The sequence below is a fragment of the Drosophila takahashii genome, chromosome 3L (assembly GCF_030179915.1).
Source record: "Drosophila takahashii strain IR98-3 E-12201 chromosome 3L, DtakHiC1v2, whole genome shotgun sequence".
NCBI classification, from domain to species: domain Eukaryota; kingdom Metazoa; phylum Arthropoda; class Insecta; order Diptera; family Drosophilidae; genus Drosophila; species Drosophila takahashii.
Genome location: NC_091680.1, coordinates 8,718,575 through 8,734,646, shown reverse-complemented (window position 1 = coordinate 8,734,646; position 16,072 = coordinate 8,718,575). Strand labels below are relative to the sequence as shown.

General features: G+C 40.0%; 3 protein-coding genes and 1 long non-coding RNA gene across 6 annotated transcripts; 2 read left to right on the top strand and 2 right to left on the bottom strand.

Moving 5' to 3' along the window:
- Window positions 1-72: 72 nt before the first annotated feature.
- On the bottom strand, window positions 73-5,037 carry LOC108065865 (carboxypeptidase B). The gene is made up of 5 exons (XM_017154098.3): window positions 4,940-5,037; window positions 1,783-2,458; window positions 1,144-1,254; window positions 903-1,057; window positions 73-457 (listed from the first exon to the last, which is right to left on the bottom strand). Exons 1-5 carry the CDS (start codon window positions 5,035-5,037, stop codon window positions 166-168), a joined length of 1,332 nt encoding a protein of 443 aa, XP_017009587.2. The 3' UTR covers window positions 73-165.
- LOC138913143 (uncharacterized) lies at window positions 4,451-5,142 on the top strand. The gene is made up of 2 exons (XR_011418757.1): window positions 4,451-4,893; window positions 4,949-5,142. It is a non-coding gene; the product is annotated as an uncharacterized lncRNA (long non-coding RNA).
- Window positions 5,143-9,476: 4,334 nt separating this feature from the next.
- LOC108065766 (carboxypeptidase B1) lies at window positions 9,477-11,590 on the top strand. The gene is made up of 2 exons (XM_017153903.3): window positions 9,477-10,125; window positions 10,518-11,590. The coding sequence occupies exons 1-2, from the start codon at window positions 9,586-9,588 to the stop codon at window positions 11,493-11,495; spliced, it is 1,518 nt and encodes a 505-aa protein (XP_017009392.2). The 5' UTR covers window positions 9,477-9,585; the 3' UTR covers window positions 11,496-11,590.
- Window positions 11,591-12,845: 1,255 nt separating this feature from the next.
- Window positions 12,846-15,626, bottom strand: LOC108065755 (nuclear valosin-containing protein-like). Of its 3 annotated transcripts, none has more exons than XM_070215885.1 (6): window positions 15,472-15,626; window positions 14,699-14,822; window positions 14,187-14,516; window positions 14,075-14,125; window positions 13,684-14,012; window positions 12,846-13,626 (listed from the first exon to the last, which is right to left on the bottom strand). In XM_070215885.1, the coding sequence occupies exons 2-6, from the start codon at window positions 14,775-14,777 to the stop codon at window positions 13,378-13,380; spliced, it is 1,038 nt and encodes a 345-aa protein (XP_070071986.1). In that variant the 5' UTR covers window positions 14,778-14,822; window positions 15,472-15,626; the 3' UTR covers window positions 12,846-13,377. The 3 variants fall into 3 exon arrangements, with proteins under 3 accessions (XP_070071986.1, XP_044250506.1, XP_044250504.1); XM_044394571.2 differs by lacking the exon at window positions 15,472-15,626 and adding an exon at window positions 15,018-15,172 and having other exon boundaries at window positions 14,075-14,122; XM_044394569.2 differs by lacking the exon at window positions 15,472-15,626 and adding an exon at window positions 15,018-15,171.
- Window positions 15,627-16,072: the final 446 nt, after the last annotated feature.

Sequence of the window (16,072 nt, the reverse complement as noted above, 5' to 3'; positions counted from 1 at the left end):
CAAAGGCAGATATTTTTCTCAGGCATTTAAATAAAAATTGCACAATTAAAATATTTTTTCCAAATTCACTTCTTTAATGCTTAACAACGAGGTCACTAATTATTTTATATTTAACAAACAATAAATTCAATTGCTTAAACAGTTTAGGAAATGCGGGAGCCTCATCTAGTAGAGGCTGACGTGCCGGATGAACTCGATGAAGCCGGCGAATGTCTCCTTGCAGACGTGGATGATGTCGTGGGCGGGCACGTGGAACTCGTCACCGGGCAGCTCTAGCGTGTAGGACAGGGGGATGCCCAGGTTTCCATAGGCGTAATCATCCAAGCTGCCGGAGGCCTCGTACAAAATGGAGGCGGAGGTTCCGGTGGTGTAGCGGGTGCCGCGGTACCTGCCGATCTGGTTGGCGGCCCTCAGAGCCACCGAACGCAGCGTTCCCACGGTGGGTGGCACGGTATTTCTACACAGAGAGAAAATTTAAATTAATATTGAGATATTAAGAAAAGTATTAAATATTACTTAGATGTAAAGATGATATAAATATTGAAAAGATATTTCAAAATATATTTAATATTTTTACTTAACTTAGACAACTTAAAACGGATTGAAAATCTCAAATATTTAGCATCATTACTTAATGAGAAAAAAAGAATAACATTTTAAAACTTTAGCACCTTACTAAGATATTTTGTAAAGCTTAATATTTTTGGGACAGTGCTAATAAAACAGAATTAAATGGAAGCATTGGCAGAAATATTCGGGTTTAATTGCTTTTAGCAAATAATTGAAAAGTAAATTGAATTTTCTTTCTGGGCCACCCGCCGGCCTGGCCTTCATCCACAGCCGAGGATTTTCGGACATGAAACATGGAAATCAGGGAGACTGCACTTTCCGCCCATACTCACTTCGCATAGCCGTAGGGATAAAAAATGAATTTGCCAAATGAGTGAACATCCAGGCTGAGTTTCACACGGTTTCGATTGAATTCCAAATATCTCACAACGGCCGAGGTCTCCGGTTCCGAATTGGGCGATGTGCCCGAGTAAACCTCCGAGCAGAGCTGTAGTTTTATGTATGGAAAGGATTGGAGGATTAAAATCGAGGGTCAATGGCGAAGGTCAAAGTCGGGGTCAACAAGTGGCTTACGTTCTGACTGGCTCCCTGGTAGTTCCAGTGGTTTCCAAAGTTACGATTGATATCCACGCCGGAGCAGGAATGACCCGCATAACGGTGACGGTTCTTGCGCCAGAAACGATCCTGAAAAAATGTTATTAAAATATTTATTAACATGTTTAGATAATACCTAACTATTATAATTTATTTTACCAGTTCTGCTCAACGTTAAAATAAATATCTAAATATAAAGTATAAAAGTACATAGCTACACGATAATTCTAAAAATATGGCAAATTTCTTTTAAATCCTCTGACGTTTAAACACTTTTAAGTGTCACTTTTCTCAAAAATAATTGATGTGCTTTTTCTCAGTTTCCTTATAGATATTAAAAGCGTATATGTACTTTAAGATAAATGACCGAGTCTTTTTCAACACATGTTTTCAATCTTTGATATATTTGTTAAGTAAAATGTTTTATGTTGTAATCATTTGTAAATTTCATAGCTTTTGTGAAACAAGATATTCATACTAATCCAAGGGCTAGCAAATTTTAGGTTAAACAATAAAAGATTGTGTAAAAATTTTGAAACATGTAAATTTTAATTTGAAAAGGGATTCCACACTCCTCATTTATTATAAAACATATAAATATACCTTTCCCTTACTTACCGTCGTGTGGGTGTACTCATAGCCATCGGGATTGACAAGTGGCACCAGGAAGATCTCCACATCCTGCAGGACCCTTGTGAAGGCGCGCAGATTGCTGAGCAGTTCGTAAGCCAAATAGAGAACCGTCTGCGTGGTGATCCACTCCCTTCCATGGGTGGCTGCCTGGATATAGGCCACTCGACGGGGACGAATCCTACTGTTCAGGGAAATGGACAAGGCAGCTATATGGCGACCCTCATTGGAACGCCCCAGGGATTCGTAGCGGCAGTACTGCGGATATCTGGAGGCCAGTCCGCTCATGAAGCTCAGCACCTCATGGTACCGAGGATAGTGCGAGAAGAAGCCGCGAGCCTGGCGACGAGTCCTTCGGCGTGGACGCTCTGCCTCTTCGCAATCCTCCTGCTGACACTCCTCGTACTCGCCATCGTAATTGTCCTCGGCATAGGAACTGTTGGCCTGAAGGGCCTCCATCAGCTCCATTAGGGGCTGCATCTGGTAGCTGACTCCCAAACTGGACAGACGAGCCTCGAACTGATTCTTCCGCTTGGGGCTCACCGTCAGCACCGAGGAATTTCTGGTCAGCAGCCAGAAGTCCAGCTCCGCGTCGCTCGTCTGCAGATCCACCATGTAGCGGAAGGCATCCTCATCGCCATGTTGCACAGTGTATTTGGTATAACTGAAACCATGATAAAGAATTTTAGTATTTCGAGTATGAAAATAAGGAAATTATCTAATTTTTCTATCATTATTTTTGTATAAGTATTCTTGTATAAGTATTTCTTGTAATCAGCTAATAATATTGGCAAACAAAATGTTTCTTGGTTCTGATCTTTTTCTCCTTGCTTTTTAAAAATATTTTTTATAATCGTCTAAGAAAATTATATACATAACCATTTTAAATGTCAGAAATTCTAAAACCAATCTTATCCTAAAGATTGAATATTTAAATGTTAAAACCAAGCCAATAGATGTTTTCAAAATGAAAAACCTATAATTTATATTATTTTTTCAATATTTAAGAAGATAAAATTTATCCAATAAACAATTTAAAAGCCATAATTTCTAATGAGTATGTCAAGGTTGGGTGACCTATTGTTTTGGTGGATATGTGTTAATTAATTCATTGTAGAGATACGCTGTGTTTGGACAAATACATATTGGCATCCATTTGACAGGCATTTAATTAATCTAACAGCCAAACATTTTTGCACTTTTTCGCTAGTTTTTTAGCAAACCCATTTTTGGGATCGAAAAGTGTGATATGCTTATTAGCGGTTCATAATTAACTGATACCCCGCCAGATAATGATAATCTAGCGACGGGAAATCCCGATGATTGCTCCACATGTCTCCAACTAATTGGACAACAAATTAATTTATAGCTCGCCCTCGCCTGGCGTCAAAATGAGTTGTTGATTCATAAATTTATGCAAAGCGACTGCTGGCCGCCGTTTGTTGGCTCTTTGCCACCTCGTACGAATCGGTGGCCAATTTATCATCTCTTGAAATTCCACAACGGAAAACGAAAACACACACAAGATACAAGAAATACAAGAAATAATAATGAAGCAACACAACTCTTAAGTCCCCCTGCATATTTATCTCGCCTGCATTATGGGATTGTGTAGGTGGCATGGGGCATATGATATGGTATTAGGTATTATAATGCAGACAAAAGCTAATCACGTGAGCCAGCCAACGGCATTCGATGATAATTTAATAAGGCGCTCCTGCTGTTGGCCAAAATGAAATAGCCAGCGGGGCTCATTTTTCATCTTTTAAGTGTATGAATTTTTTTTTTCGAAATTTTCCCAACGCATTTTTAACCAAATCAGAGCCTATTGTCCATCTTAATTCGACCTTGGTAAAATTCATATCACTCTGCATGTCTAGCTTCATATTTTTGAACTTGAAAATGGTTAGGTAATGAAACATCTGGCTTGTTTTGATCGAAAGAATCTTTTAATTTCGATTCGGAATTCCAGTCGGAAATTCTGCAACCACAATGCCCTCATCCATCACTCATACGCCACATGGGCGGCTGACAGGCCGGGGGGGCGTGGCATGTTTGACAAACATTTCGCACTGCGATCGCTTGGCAATTACAAATTGTGCAAATTATCAACGGCATTGTTGAATGTACAACTGTTGGCCATTGGCCAAACGACAAAACGTTTAGCGACGTTTATTATGACGACTTCTAATCACGACCAATGACCATGGATTCGGCCAACACTTTGGAGGAAATATTAAGGTAAAATAAACCTTTGTTTATCCTATGATTAGATGCGGCTGATGGTGTTTGCATAATTAAAGACATTAAACACAATACACCGGTAGCTCTAAAATCTATTCAATATTTTTATCACACAAAAAACAATGCCTAGCTCAATGATTTTCCATTGCAACAATAGTAAAATATATTTAAATATAAACATATATAAAAAACAAAAAAATATATATACATTTTATTGAGTTTTGTTTAATGTTTCCGGTTTTGTTTTTAATTTTTATTTTCTTAAATGAATAGGTGAATTGTCATATTACTTTAAATATAGAACTCTTGTAAAATAGAGAAAAAATTAATAAATTTAAAATAAAAAAAAAATAGTGTTTGAAATCATTTTATTTTCTTAATTTTTTTATCTGCAATATATTTATGTATTCTAGTGATCTAAGCATTTTGTTTCCAAGGAATTTCTACAAACATACATAAAACAAAAAAAAACAAAAATACAATAAAAATGCTGCGATTACTTCAGGATATGACCAATTGGTTCTGTCATAGCTATCGTTATTTTTGGCTGGCCTCCATAATGGCCATTCCGTACCTATGCTACCGATCAAAACAAGACGATTTCAATATGCTGGATGGCTTTATAATGTACGCAGCTGTGTTCATAGGAGCCTTTGGATTGATTCAGGACGAGAGGATTGGTCGTCCTCGATAGCGCAACCAGATGAAAAAACCCTGATCGTTGCCAAAAACCCGTTTCTCAGCTAGAAACACTTAACCACTGGCCGAAAAAATAAAATTCAATTAATGACTTGGCCTAAAGAAGAGCCACTTGATTGATGTGTATTACGTATTATTTTTTGCTTCTTCTTTTCGGTAACGATGTAAATTATAATTAATGCGAGTAGCCGCTGATGATTACCCTTCGTAGCCGGCGAGATTGTTGGCGAGGCCGAAACCCGCCAATCCAACGAGGCAGAAAGTCAAGCTCCACACGATTCCCTGCCACATTTTTGCCATCTATATACACAGATATATATATATAGTAAATACACTTCCACTCTGAGATGCTTCCACGATCTTTGGCTAATTATGTATTAAAATATTCAGTTGCATGGACAGGCACACGTTTTTGTATGTTTTTTATGCACTTTTGTTTGGCTGGTTTGTTTTATTGTTTGCACGCTGCACTTGTGGTTTAAGCGATTGGGCAAGAGTTTTCGAGAGCTTTTAGTTGGAGCGATTAGCTCTGGGTAAATATGGATGATCACTGTTCAGCGGACGCGATCCGTGCGTTCCATCTCCGGTCCGGCGGAAGACTGACGGGCGGTTTGTAAAGCGGCCGAGAAAGAAGACGAGATGCTGGCCAAAAAGCAGAGACCAAAAAATGGTCTCGGATTCGGAACCGAGCTGATTGTTTAGAAAAGTGAGTGTCAAGGTCGGACTTTGCGACCAGTTTAAGTTTTAAGTTCCGAAATAAAAAAGCGGCAAACGCGTCACGAGACGAGATTTTGGGCACGCGTCTTGACCATTTGAAATATTTCGACTTTCGGCTAAGAACTTCTTGTTATTTTTGCATAATTTATTCACCGGTTCGATTCCCTTTAATCTGAACTTTTTCTTTTCTTTAATTAATGGGTTCTCTTATTTGATTGTTTTTTTTTATAAATCGAAAACTTGTTTGTCCATACTTCTGATCACTTTTTGTCGCACTAACAATTTGTTCTGGCTTATTTTGTGGATTTTGCATCCGCATATGGCGATTCGTGAATCGATTCTGAAGCCGTTGCTTGTTTATTTTCTGGTTTTTATAGAGGAACTCGTATACTGGCGGCTTCCTAATGTCATGATGATGAGTGTTCTGTTGCGATTCGATTTGAAAGTTCAAGATGTGCTCGTGTCTTACGCGCAGATGGAGATGGGCCATACTATGGAGCACTGAACTTTCGAATTTGGCCAAAAACGGACAAGGTCAAGGGGCCCAAAATAGCCGGAAGCAATAACCTGGGTTCGGTTCGTTTTGGTTCATTACAGTTAACATCTAGCGTCTAAATACGCATTTATCGAGTTCATTAATTCGTCAAGAGATCATCATTGTGAGACGCTGCCAGAAGGCAGGTCACTCAACGTCCAACTCATCAACTGATATTTATATTTGATTTGATTTTGCTTGACTTTGCTTTCGGATCGGTTCGGTTCGGTCCGCTTTTGTGTGTAATTATAACACTTGGCTATAGCTTCAGGCACTTCCGCCTGCAGTTTTTCGCTTTTCGATAGGGAGTTCGGCAGATGAACAAATGAGCCGCCATTCGCATATTTCCGGTGGAACTAGTTTATCTAAAATAATTTACATTTAAAATTTGTGCGACTTCTGCGGCTTAATGACTCCACTCGGCTTAATGCCAGCTCTCTAGTCGAGTTCTAAATCATTTTAGTTTATTTATTAGCCAGCTCCAAACAAGACCATTATCATCGGCAGCAGCAGCCCAAAGGGCATTCAACTTCCCCAGTAAATTAATTCACTATCTCTGCTCTGCGATCGCATTAACTTAAAGGCTTACATATATTCGTATAAGGAGAGATCTATTTGATTTTTGGTATTGTTCGGCTCAAGGCGTGCTTTTGTTATTATCGCGCTTTCGGCGGGATTATTTGCATCTGAAAAACCACCGGTGACAATAGATGCGTTTGGCCTTAACCATGAACATGAAATCTTAAATCTTTTGCCTGGGAACGGAACTACGGATTGCACAGAAATAAATTCAGATGATCGATGCAGCGATTTTTAATTCAAGAAAACATTTGATCTTAACATGTGCAGTGCGATATTATTGTGCATACTAAATAAAGGGAATAAATGAATAATAATACCTTTGAATCTGTTTTCTTAAAGGTTAATAAATTCTGTCTATTTTGTGTGCATTTTTCTTAATGGAGTGTTTATTGGCTCGAGGAGGGGGGAATCTTGTTGCGCTCGCACAGTAATCAAAATAATCAGAATATTGCCTCACAAACTATGCCAAATTGCACAAAGTTAAATTGCCCTGCCACATGACAAAAATCTGGCTTGTTGAGGCAGGTCCAGGCTAAAACTTTCCCAGGAAATTCGAATTTCTTTGGGCATAATTGTTTGGAATTTCGTTAATTCGTAAACAGTTTTATGCTACATTACATTTCGTCATCGCAACTCGAACGAAAGACAGGAGACAGCCGTCAGGCTAGAAAAAAAAAAAGAACCAAATTCCACAAAGTTTGGCCCTTTATATTTGCCAACATGCTAATGACATAATGCATACTTGAAAAGGGTTTCCCCTTTAACTTTTACCCCTAAGGAGGACGACCAACCGACTGACTTACTGACTGGGAAAGGCTTCACTTGCTCCATTCATCCATTTGCTATGGGACTTTGCGTGTTTATACCAAGTTACACTAAAATAAAACAGGAAAAGGTCTTTAAAGACAAGCTATTATAAATATACGACTTAAAAATATGCTCATTCAAATTATATTTTTTTTAAGTTTTATAAAATAGCATCTGTATTCCTTATTTAAAGAATTAAAGAAACAGAAAAATTTATTGTTAAAGCTTATTTTATTTAACTTATAAATTTACCTTGACTAAGAAGAGTATTTTTGAAGGATTTTTCGCTTTTTATTTTAGTTTTCAATCTTTAAAATAAAAACCTAAATAAATCTCTGAGCTACTTGAACAACTTAGGAAAAAATACTTAAAGTTTTATGATGATAGGGTATGCAACAGAGAAAGGAGTAACAATGCATTATGTAGACATAGCTAGACGTAAATATATGGCAGTCACTGTGTCAGGAAGTTGACTAAAAGACCGTTAAATGAAAATCAACACGAACATGGTTCCTGTATAAATCAACTGGTTGCGTTGCTCCCGCTATATGCCATACATATTTATACCAATTTATATGGATTCAGTTAAGGATACGGCCCAACAGTTGTACGAATTTTTGTGTGTGGTTCTACACCGACCTGCCGCGCACTTTTGACTTTTGCGTTGACATGACATTTGCCAGGCCATAAGAAATATATTACACTCCGCAACAAGTTGGCGGAAGAGTTGAAAGTTATTTTTATGGCTACCATAAGGCGGAACATTTGTTTAATCAGCAAATAGGCACATAAAACTATATTACTATATTTATTTATCATTTGTTGTAATATAATAATTAACGTTTTATTAGAACATAGTATAGATGGCGTCCACCTGTTTTTAGTATATCATTACTTTACGGAAATTTTAACAATATTTAAAGTCGACAATTTTAACACTATTAATATTGTTTATTATGAACACATTTTTTTTTTTTTTGCAGCCGAGTGTAATCAGGAAGCCGAGATCCACAAATGAACTTCGCTGTAAAACGCTTAACCGGAGGAGGACTTGAACTGCTCCTCCTCCAAACCGTTCCTCGTTTCCCAGGCTGCACGCCAGCTCCTGGAGTCCCTGTTTATTTGCACTGGATGGTGCCTGCTGTGCTTTTGGACGCCCACGCCTCTGCTCCTGCTCCTTTTCCTTTTCCTGATTTTGCTCCAGACCCCAACCAGTCAAGCTACCCCGTCCTCCTGTCTGACATTTAGCATATTTGCGTTTTGTGGCAGCTGCAACCGGGCTAGGGGATTCCGAACCGGAATCCAAATCCAATTCCGCATTACATGCTACCGTGCCCAACTTATTAAACGTTGTCGCTGTCCCATTTACCCACTGCGAACTCTGCACTCAAAGAAAAAAAATCCCACAAATTAACATTTCAATGTTCTGTTTTTTATGGTAATTAAAATTACTAATTACTATATTTTTCTATCCTATCTTATCATGTTATTTAGTTTTGAGTTTACTAATAGCGAGTAGTAACCAAATAAAACATTTAAACTATTACAAATCTTTAAAAAATAGTAACAAAATAAAATGGGTAAAAATTAAAATAAAATTGATATAACTTATCTGAATTGTTTTTAAAATCTTCAATTTTTGAGGGCTCTTATTTAAATGGGTTCTATTATTAATATTTGATGTAATATAATCTGGTTTTATAATGACTAAAAATCAAGAATATGTTTGAAAAATGTAATTACATAATTATGTTATAATTATATACTAAGATTTTTTAGTTAATTTCATAATTTCAATCAGGTATTTAAGCTTACCAACAGTGTATTTAAGTACAATTTTTCAAAGTGCATCATCAGGAACGACTCGAGGGGAGTTGGACCTTCCGTGGGAGTACGATTTCTGCCATTTAGTGGTACAAAACCCGGGCGGCCTCTGTTTAAGGCCCGCACAATGGAAGACAAACCCAAGGAGAGCACACGGCTCGCTCTGCTCGTGGTCGAGCGGCTTCATCTGAACATCAAGTGCCAGGTGAGAATCCCACCCAGCAGCAGGCCAGGCTTATTCCGCTTGGGTGTCAATTTCAACTGGAATCCCAGTTTTCATTTGAGTCTCACCCATACGATAGGCAATATCCTTAAATTCCGAAGTGATAAATAATTTTTCTTGTTTGTTTCTCTTTTAAAAATCCTTTGTTTTTCTTTCTCTAATGGCTACCGTATCCAAACGTAACAACCAGACGGCAAAGGAACGAAACCGAGATGCTCCCATAACGCCACTGCGCCGGCTGGTCATCCCACGACCGGACATCCTGCACACCTATTTGGACTACAGGCAGATCAATCAGTATCTGGAGTACCTGGCCCAGCGGTATCCCCACTTCGTACGCATGCACAACTTGGGTCACACGCACGAGAAGCGGGAAGTTCGAGCTCTAGAGATCAACTGGATGAACTCGGATAACGTGGAGCTATCCCCGCAGATGCGGGAGCAATCACCGCGGCCCTTCGATCTCGCCGCCAATGGACGATCCACCCTTCCGGTGGTCCACCAGGGTGAGCACAGCCGGAAGACGGTCTTCATAGAGGCGGGAACTCATGCACGTGAATGGATCACCATCTCCACGGCCCTTAATTGCATCTACCAACTAACCGAGCGGTACACCAGGAATATAGAGGTGCTCCGCAAGCTTCGCTTTATCATCGTGCCGCTGGTAAATCCCGATGGTTACGAGTACTCTCGCACCAAGGTAATTTTACACTACTTATATTAACAAAGGATTTTTAAACCAAATATCAACGGATATTTTTAAATAATTAAATTAACTATTTTATCAGAGACTGTATACTAAATTAAACGAAGAAAAGTATAATTCCTCTTGATTTAACACACAAAAAAACACAAAAATGTAAAATCGAAATGGCCATGTAAATGTCAGGTCATGCTAACCCATATCGTTTTTACATGAAGTACTCTTTTCGACCAGGTCAAATTCACCTGGCCACATATCAAATTAAAATTGATCTTAAATAATGTAAAATCGATCTACGTTTCATATCAATTTTTTTGGGTGCATAATTTAAGTTAAAGTTGTGTGATTGTTACCAATGCAGCGGCTAATGTCCACTTTTAATTCCCCAGAATGCCAAGTGGCGCAAGAACCGGCGGCCCCACAAATCCAGCAAATTTGTGGGCACTGATTGCAACAGAAACTACGACATCTTCTGGAACAGCGGACCCAGCAAGATCAACCGCAACACCTACAAAGGGGAATGTCCGTTCTCCGAGCCGGAAACGCGGGCCATGAGGAATATGCTCAACCGGATGAGCTCCAATTTGCTCTTCTTCCTGTCGCTTCACTCGTACGGCCAGAGCATTATGTATCCGTGGGGCTACTGCCGTGAAAATCCGCAATACTGGCGCGAACTGAGCTCCCTGGCCAATTCGGGAAGGAGTGCCATCAAGTCGTACAACGGACGGGAGTACCGAACGGGGAGCATTAGCTGTCTGACCAAGCGAACGATTGCCGGATCCGTTGTAGACTATGTGTATGGAGTGCTTAAGGTGCCGATGGCTTTGGTGATGGAGCTGCCGTCACGGGAACTCGGCTTTCAGCCGCCCGTCGAGATGATCAGTCAAATTGGACACGAGAGCTGGTACGGAATTCGTGAGATGTGCAAACGCTCCTATGACCTGCGCCATCAGATTGTTCGTGAAAATGAACCGCAACTTCCGCGTCCGGCGCACTATGATCCGAGTAACGAGGGCGGGGCAACTGAAAGTCTGACCATGTCTGTGGAGGAGTCCACCGCGGCAGCAGGCGGCGATTGTGCCAGGACCAAGCCGAAAAAGAAGCGGACGAAGCGCACGGCTCTGGCGACGCACGATGAGATCCTCCGAATTCAGAGGGGTTTCAAGGCAAGTGAACCGAGTGTCCTGCCCGAAGGTATTCAAGCCCTGCCCGCCGGTCTCTTTCCCCGGCAGTTGGAACCGCGTATTGCACCTGTGAGGCGATCCGGACTCAGTCGTGATGGAAGGGGCGCTGGCGATGGTGTAATCCTCACCAGCCGTGGCAAACCTCCTATCTCGTCCACAATGCCGCTGGGAGTGTTTCTATAGGCTAAAAATTGTGTTTGTGATTAGTGCGAAAATGTTATAGATTTACGTTTTAAATTAAATGTGTAGGCTTTATTCAAATCCTACAGAAATGTCAATTTAAAAATTTAATAAATAAAATGTGAAAACAAAACTTTAAAATGAAACTTAAATATTTCATTTAAAAACCAGAGCATGTAAAAAACAGTTGACTATTTCTAGATGTCTCAAAATAACTCTCACTTTGGGACTCTTTGAGCAAGGGTTTGTTTCCTTTCAAAGGGTTTTCGGTCTTTGCTCAACCAGTACCCGATTTTTTGGTTTCAAAACGGTTTCGGTTGATCAAAGACCGTTTGAACTGAACGGAGAACAAAAACGGTCTTTTGACTTTTTATACCTATGTGTTTGAACACACAGAATATGTTCTATACTCCAAAAATGTTGTTTGTTTTTTCCAAATATTTTAAACTTAATTACATGTATTAAATTTAATTTTTAAAAATAATTCCATTTTTTATTTATAAAAATCTTAAAGAAAGTATTTTGGATTTTATTGTGTCTTAAGCTTGAACGCAAAGTACAGAACTTTAGAAGACCAATATTTCCAGTTATGTTTTTACCTAATGTAAAATATGAAAAACCGCGAGTTCTTCAGAAGATTATGGAAGATGAAGATGATTTACTATTTTTTAGACGCTTTATCAAACAAAATAAAAAACCGCGAGTTCTTCAAAAGATGATGGTCATTATGTATATTTACTCGTATAACACCATCACTTAGAGGCTATATCTTACAAGACTTAAATCCGCGAATTCTTCAGGAGATGATGGCCATTGTATATCTTTACTCGTATAACAGCATCACCAATGGCGTTTTATCATAAAACTTGAAAACAGCGTGTTCTTTAGAACCCGCGAGTTCTTCAGAAGATGATGGCCTTTGTATGTCTTTACTCTTATAAAAGCATCTCCAATGGCGCTTTAGAAGATAATGGTAACAGTAATTGTAATGCACCTGGTGCTAATAATTAAGTTATTTACCATATATGTATTTTCCAGAGCATGTAAACAGTTGATCGTTTTTTCGTTTGCTGTCATGGTCTGAAGAAACCGAAAAAAATTTAAAAATTTGGTTTCGGTCTGAGCGAAACCCTTCACTATATAGTCTGTTTCGGTTTTCGGTTGACCGATCTCGACTGAAAATAAATTTTTTCGGTCCTTCAAAATGCCGATTTTTGGGACCGTTTGTATGAAACGGTCCCAATAAACTGTTAGTAGATGAACAAAACTTTGAAATGCTCAGTAAAAACGGTCTTTTTTGACAGTTCTGCCTTTCCTTTGCCTTACACCTTTAAAAATTTAAGAACATTTAAATTTAGAACATTTATTTAAAAATACATATAACCCGACGGCGACCAACAGGCCGGATATTATCGTTGGCTTCCCCGAGCAGGGTGAACGTGCTGAGATCCTTAAGGCCACCACAAAGGTGAACATATTTATTTTTTATTTTCTTAAATAATTTAAATTATTATTATAATTTTCTTTTCCTCCGCAGAACGGAAAGCGTCCTGTGCTGGCAGAGGATGTAAGTCTTGAGGAGCTGGCTGCCCAAACTGAGGGCTACAGTGGAGCAGACTTGGCAAGACTGGTTAAACAGGCTTCTATGTTCTCCCTGCGTCAATCTCTAAACAATGGCGAATCAAAACTAGACGATCTGTGTACGCACAGATCGCCGAGTTTTAAGCATAGAGGCCTGTTTAACCAGTCCTGCCAAATCTGCGCCAGTGTAGCCCTCAGTTTGGGCAGCAAGCTCGTCGAGACTAACATCCTCTGCCAGCACAGGAAGCTTGCCGTTCTGCGGAAAAAAAGAACAGTATGTTAGTAAATTATATTATTTAAGAAACTAAAAAATAAATTCGTTGATCTTTAGTTTATCTAAGCTGCTGATCAGCTGCGACACAATGCGACGCTCCATATCCTTCGAGGCCCACTGGCGGTTGCCACCGATGGCGTCGATTTCGTCGATGAAGAGCACGCAAGGCGAGTAGCTCATGGCCTGCTCGAAGACCTCGCGAATGCGCTCCTCGGACTCGCCGGAGATGCCACCAATCAGCTCGGTGGCCGGCACTTCCAGCAGTGGCATTTTAAGTTGCTAAGAGAATGGTTCTTCAATTAGACTACAAAGTAATTTTTATTTAATCAGACTTACCCCACTTATGGCACGGGCTAGGAAGGTTTTGCCACATCCTGGCGGGCCGTGCAGCAAAAGACCCCTTGAGGGCAGCAGTCCCAAGTGAAAATAGAACTCCGGCGACTTGATATGGATGAGCATCTCGCACAGCTCCTTCAGGGTGGAATCCATGCCGCCGATGTCACGGAAACTCTCCGTGGGATGGTGCACTTCCAGCTCCTTTTTGAACTTCCGCTGGCGATCACGGTTTTGGTTTTGGTTTGGATGCAGCTGCTGATACAAATTGCGATGATCCTTGCGATCCTCGGAGTGATGATTTTTACCCCTATGACCGACACCTGGTTGAACTGAGAAGGAAAGACTTTAGTGATTTTCTATGGGGGATTTTCTAATGCGGGATATCACTTACATTTGTGTGCTGACTCGGGACCCGAGCCTGGAATAGTATTCAGTTTAGCTGCTAATAGAGAATATTATTAGATGTTAATAAAGTTCCTCTGTTTTTCTATATAGAAACTCACTTTTCTTGGGAGCCGCCGTTGTCTCCGGCAGATCTTCCATTAGGCGTTTCAGGGCATTCGGCTGAACTGCCGGTGGAGCAGGAGCTGGGTGCCCATCTCCGTTGGTGGTGTTGGTATTGGAGTCATCGTCGTTGTCGTCCCCACTGGATATATCGATGGGTTCGCTGATGGGCTTGGCAGCCAGCGGCTTCCTTGGCTGGCTGTACAGGCTGTTCATCATGTTGTTCATCACACTGTTGGTGGGTGGCGCCTCGAATTCCTCGCTGATGCAATCGGTTTCGGAGCTGCTTAGCTTGTCCAAGTTGTAGCTATCGGAGATGATGGAAAATGCTGGAAATGGAAAATTTTCAATCTGACAGCTAGTTAAACCAAAATGGCAGCTTGACAACTAAGATAACTTGACAGACATTCCTGTTTTTTAGTATTTTCATATTTTTAGTATTATGCTAACTATAATTTTTCTACCAAATGATGACTATATGAACCCCATTCCGACTTTGCCCATTGTTTACCTTGATGTACCAACTGCCTGAAGGGTCCAAATTTTCGTCGCGAGTACTCCGGGTACTTTTGCATCAACTCCCTGGTCATCTGCTTTACATCCAGGTAGGTTTCACCGATGTGCTCCTCGAGGTACTGAAATCGGAAGACCAAACGCAATTAGCACACGATGCAGGCAGTCTGCGACCTAACCTTGTTTTTCCTGTGCCCAAATTCGCCGCCCTTACAAAGGGTTTTCAGTTTTTTTTTTTTTCATGGGAATAGTGCCGGCTATCGGGCAGCTGCCATAGGGGCCCTATGCGTCCGGGAAAGTTGGGGACTTGGACCCACCTTCTTCACTCGAATCGTTATCAGATGGTCGTGGAGCAGAGGCTTGGCTTTCTTCATATTACTCGAGGATTAATTCTGACCAATATTCGCATGGGAACCAAAAAATCACTTTGCCGCTCGCTAAATGCAAACGACGCCGTCGCCTCGATATCTTTGCTTCGCAAAACGTTTCCACTCGTCCACATTTACCATTGTGATGCGAATTAATCGGGGGTGGTCACAGAAATCTCTTCCAACCAAAAGAGAACGGTTTTCGGCTAGAAATAAGTTCTGAGACATTCCCTATTGATGCGCATAAGAAACCAACCTCCGTTCAGAGCTACGCGATTTTTGTGTCCCCCCGGTAATTTAATTTCCCATTGTAAGTCGCGGTGTAATATTATTAGTAAACTTACAAAAACTAATAATACACTCCATAATTTGAATTTAATGTAAGGGCTCGTATTAAACTTACCAAAAAAAGCGTCCAGAACCAATAACGCACTATAAAGAACACGACACAAATTTTTTTTTTTTATTTAAGTTACTTCCTTCCTTGAACTCCACAAAGTTTATGTCAAAGTTTTTGACAGCGGCCGTTTTCATGCCTCACAAAAAATTCCCAAAAAATGACCGTAAAATAGCACACGGATTTTACCAAATTGGCCGAAATTAGTATATTTTTTTAGGCCAAAAATTGTTAGATTGAATACTAGGCCTAAATATTAAGGTTATTACATTGCTGAAATTGTTGAACGTTTATTGTACACCTGAACACCAATTCAAAACTACGTCGCTCGCTAAAAAAATTTTCTGTGGGAATCGAACTCGTGCTTACAGCACGGGGTACCAACACACTAACACCCAGCCCACATGTCGGGTTGGATCTATGTGGAATAGTTCATAACATCTTGTTAAGTCGTTTTGCTAATATATAAAGGACATAAAGTCCTAAGGTTGCTACAACTTTTTGTATTTATGCATACCTCTTGTAAACTAATAACCGCGTTTTTAAAAGTTTATACAAATAAAACACCTTATTTTATTAACTCAATATGTGCTTCGTGGCTTTACCT

What these genes read in the sequence shown, in the direction of transcription:
- LOC108065865 (XM_017154098.3), bottom strand. Translation starts at nt 5,037, where the DNA reads ATGGCAAAAATGTGGCAGGGAATCGTGTGGAGCTTGACTTTCTGCCTC. An exon ending in ATGAGTACACCCACACGACG is followed by an intron (nt 1,255 to 1,782) that starts GTAAGTAAGGGA and finishes ACATTTTTTCAG; the next exon opens with GATCGTTTCTGGCGCAAGAA. An exon ending in ACCAGGGAGCCAGTCAGAAC is followed by an intron (nt 1,058 to 1,143) that starts GTAAGCCACTTG and finishes ATAAAACTACAG; the next exon opens with CTCTGCTCGGAGGTTTACTC.
- LOC108065766 (XM_017153903.3), top strand. Translation starts at nt 9,586, where the DNA reads ATGGCTACCGTATCCAAACGTAACAACCAGACGGCAAAGGAACGAAAC. An exon ending in ACGAGTACTCTCGCACCAAG is followed by an intron (nt 10,126 to 10,517) that starts GTAATTTTACAC and finishes TTAATTCCCCAG; the next exon opens with AATGCCAAGTGGCGCAAGAA.
- LOC108065755 (XM_044394569.2), bottom strand. Translation starts at nt 15,074, where the DNA reads ATGAAGAAAGCCAAGCCTCTGCTCCACGACCATCTGATAACGATTCGA. An exon ending in AACGGCGGCTCCCAAGAAAA is followed by an intron (nt 14,126 to 14,186) that starts GTGAGTTTCTAT and finishes ATTCTCTATTAG; the next exon opens with CAGCTAAACTGAATACTATT. An exon ending in TCCCGAGTCAGCACACAAAT is followed by an intron (nt 14,013 to 14,074) that starts GTAAGTGATATC and finishes TTTCCTTCTCAG; the next exon opens with TTCAACCAGGTGTCGGTCAT.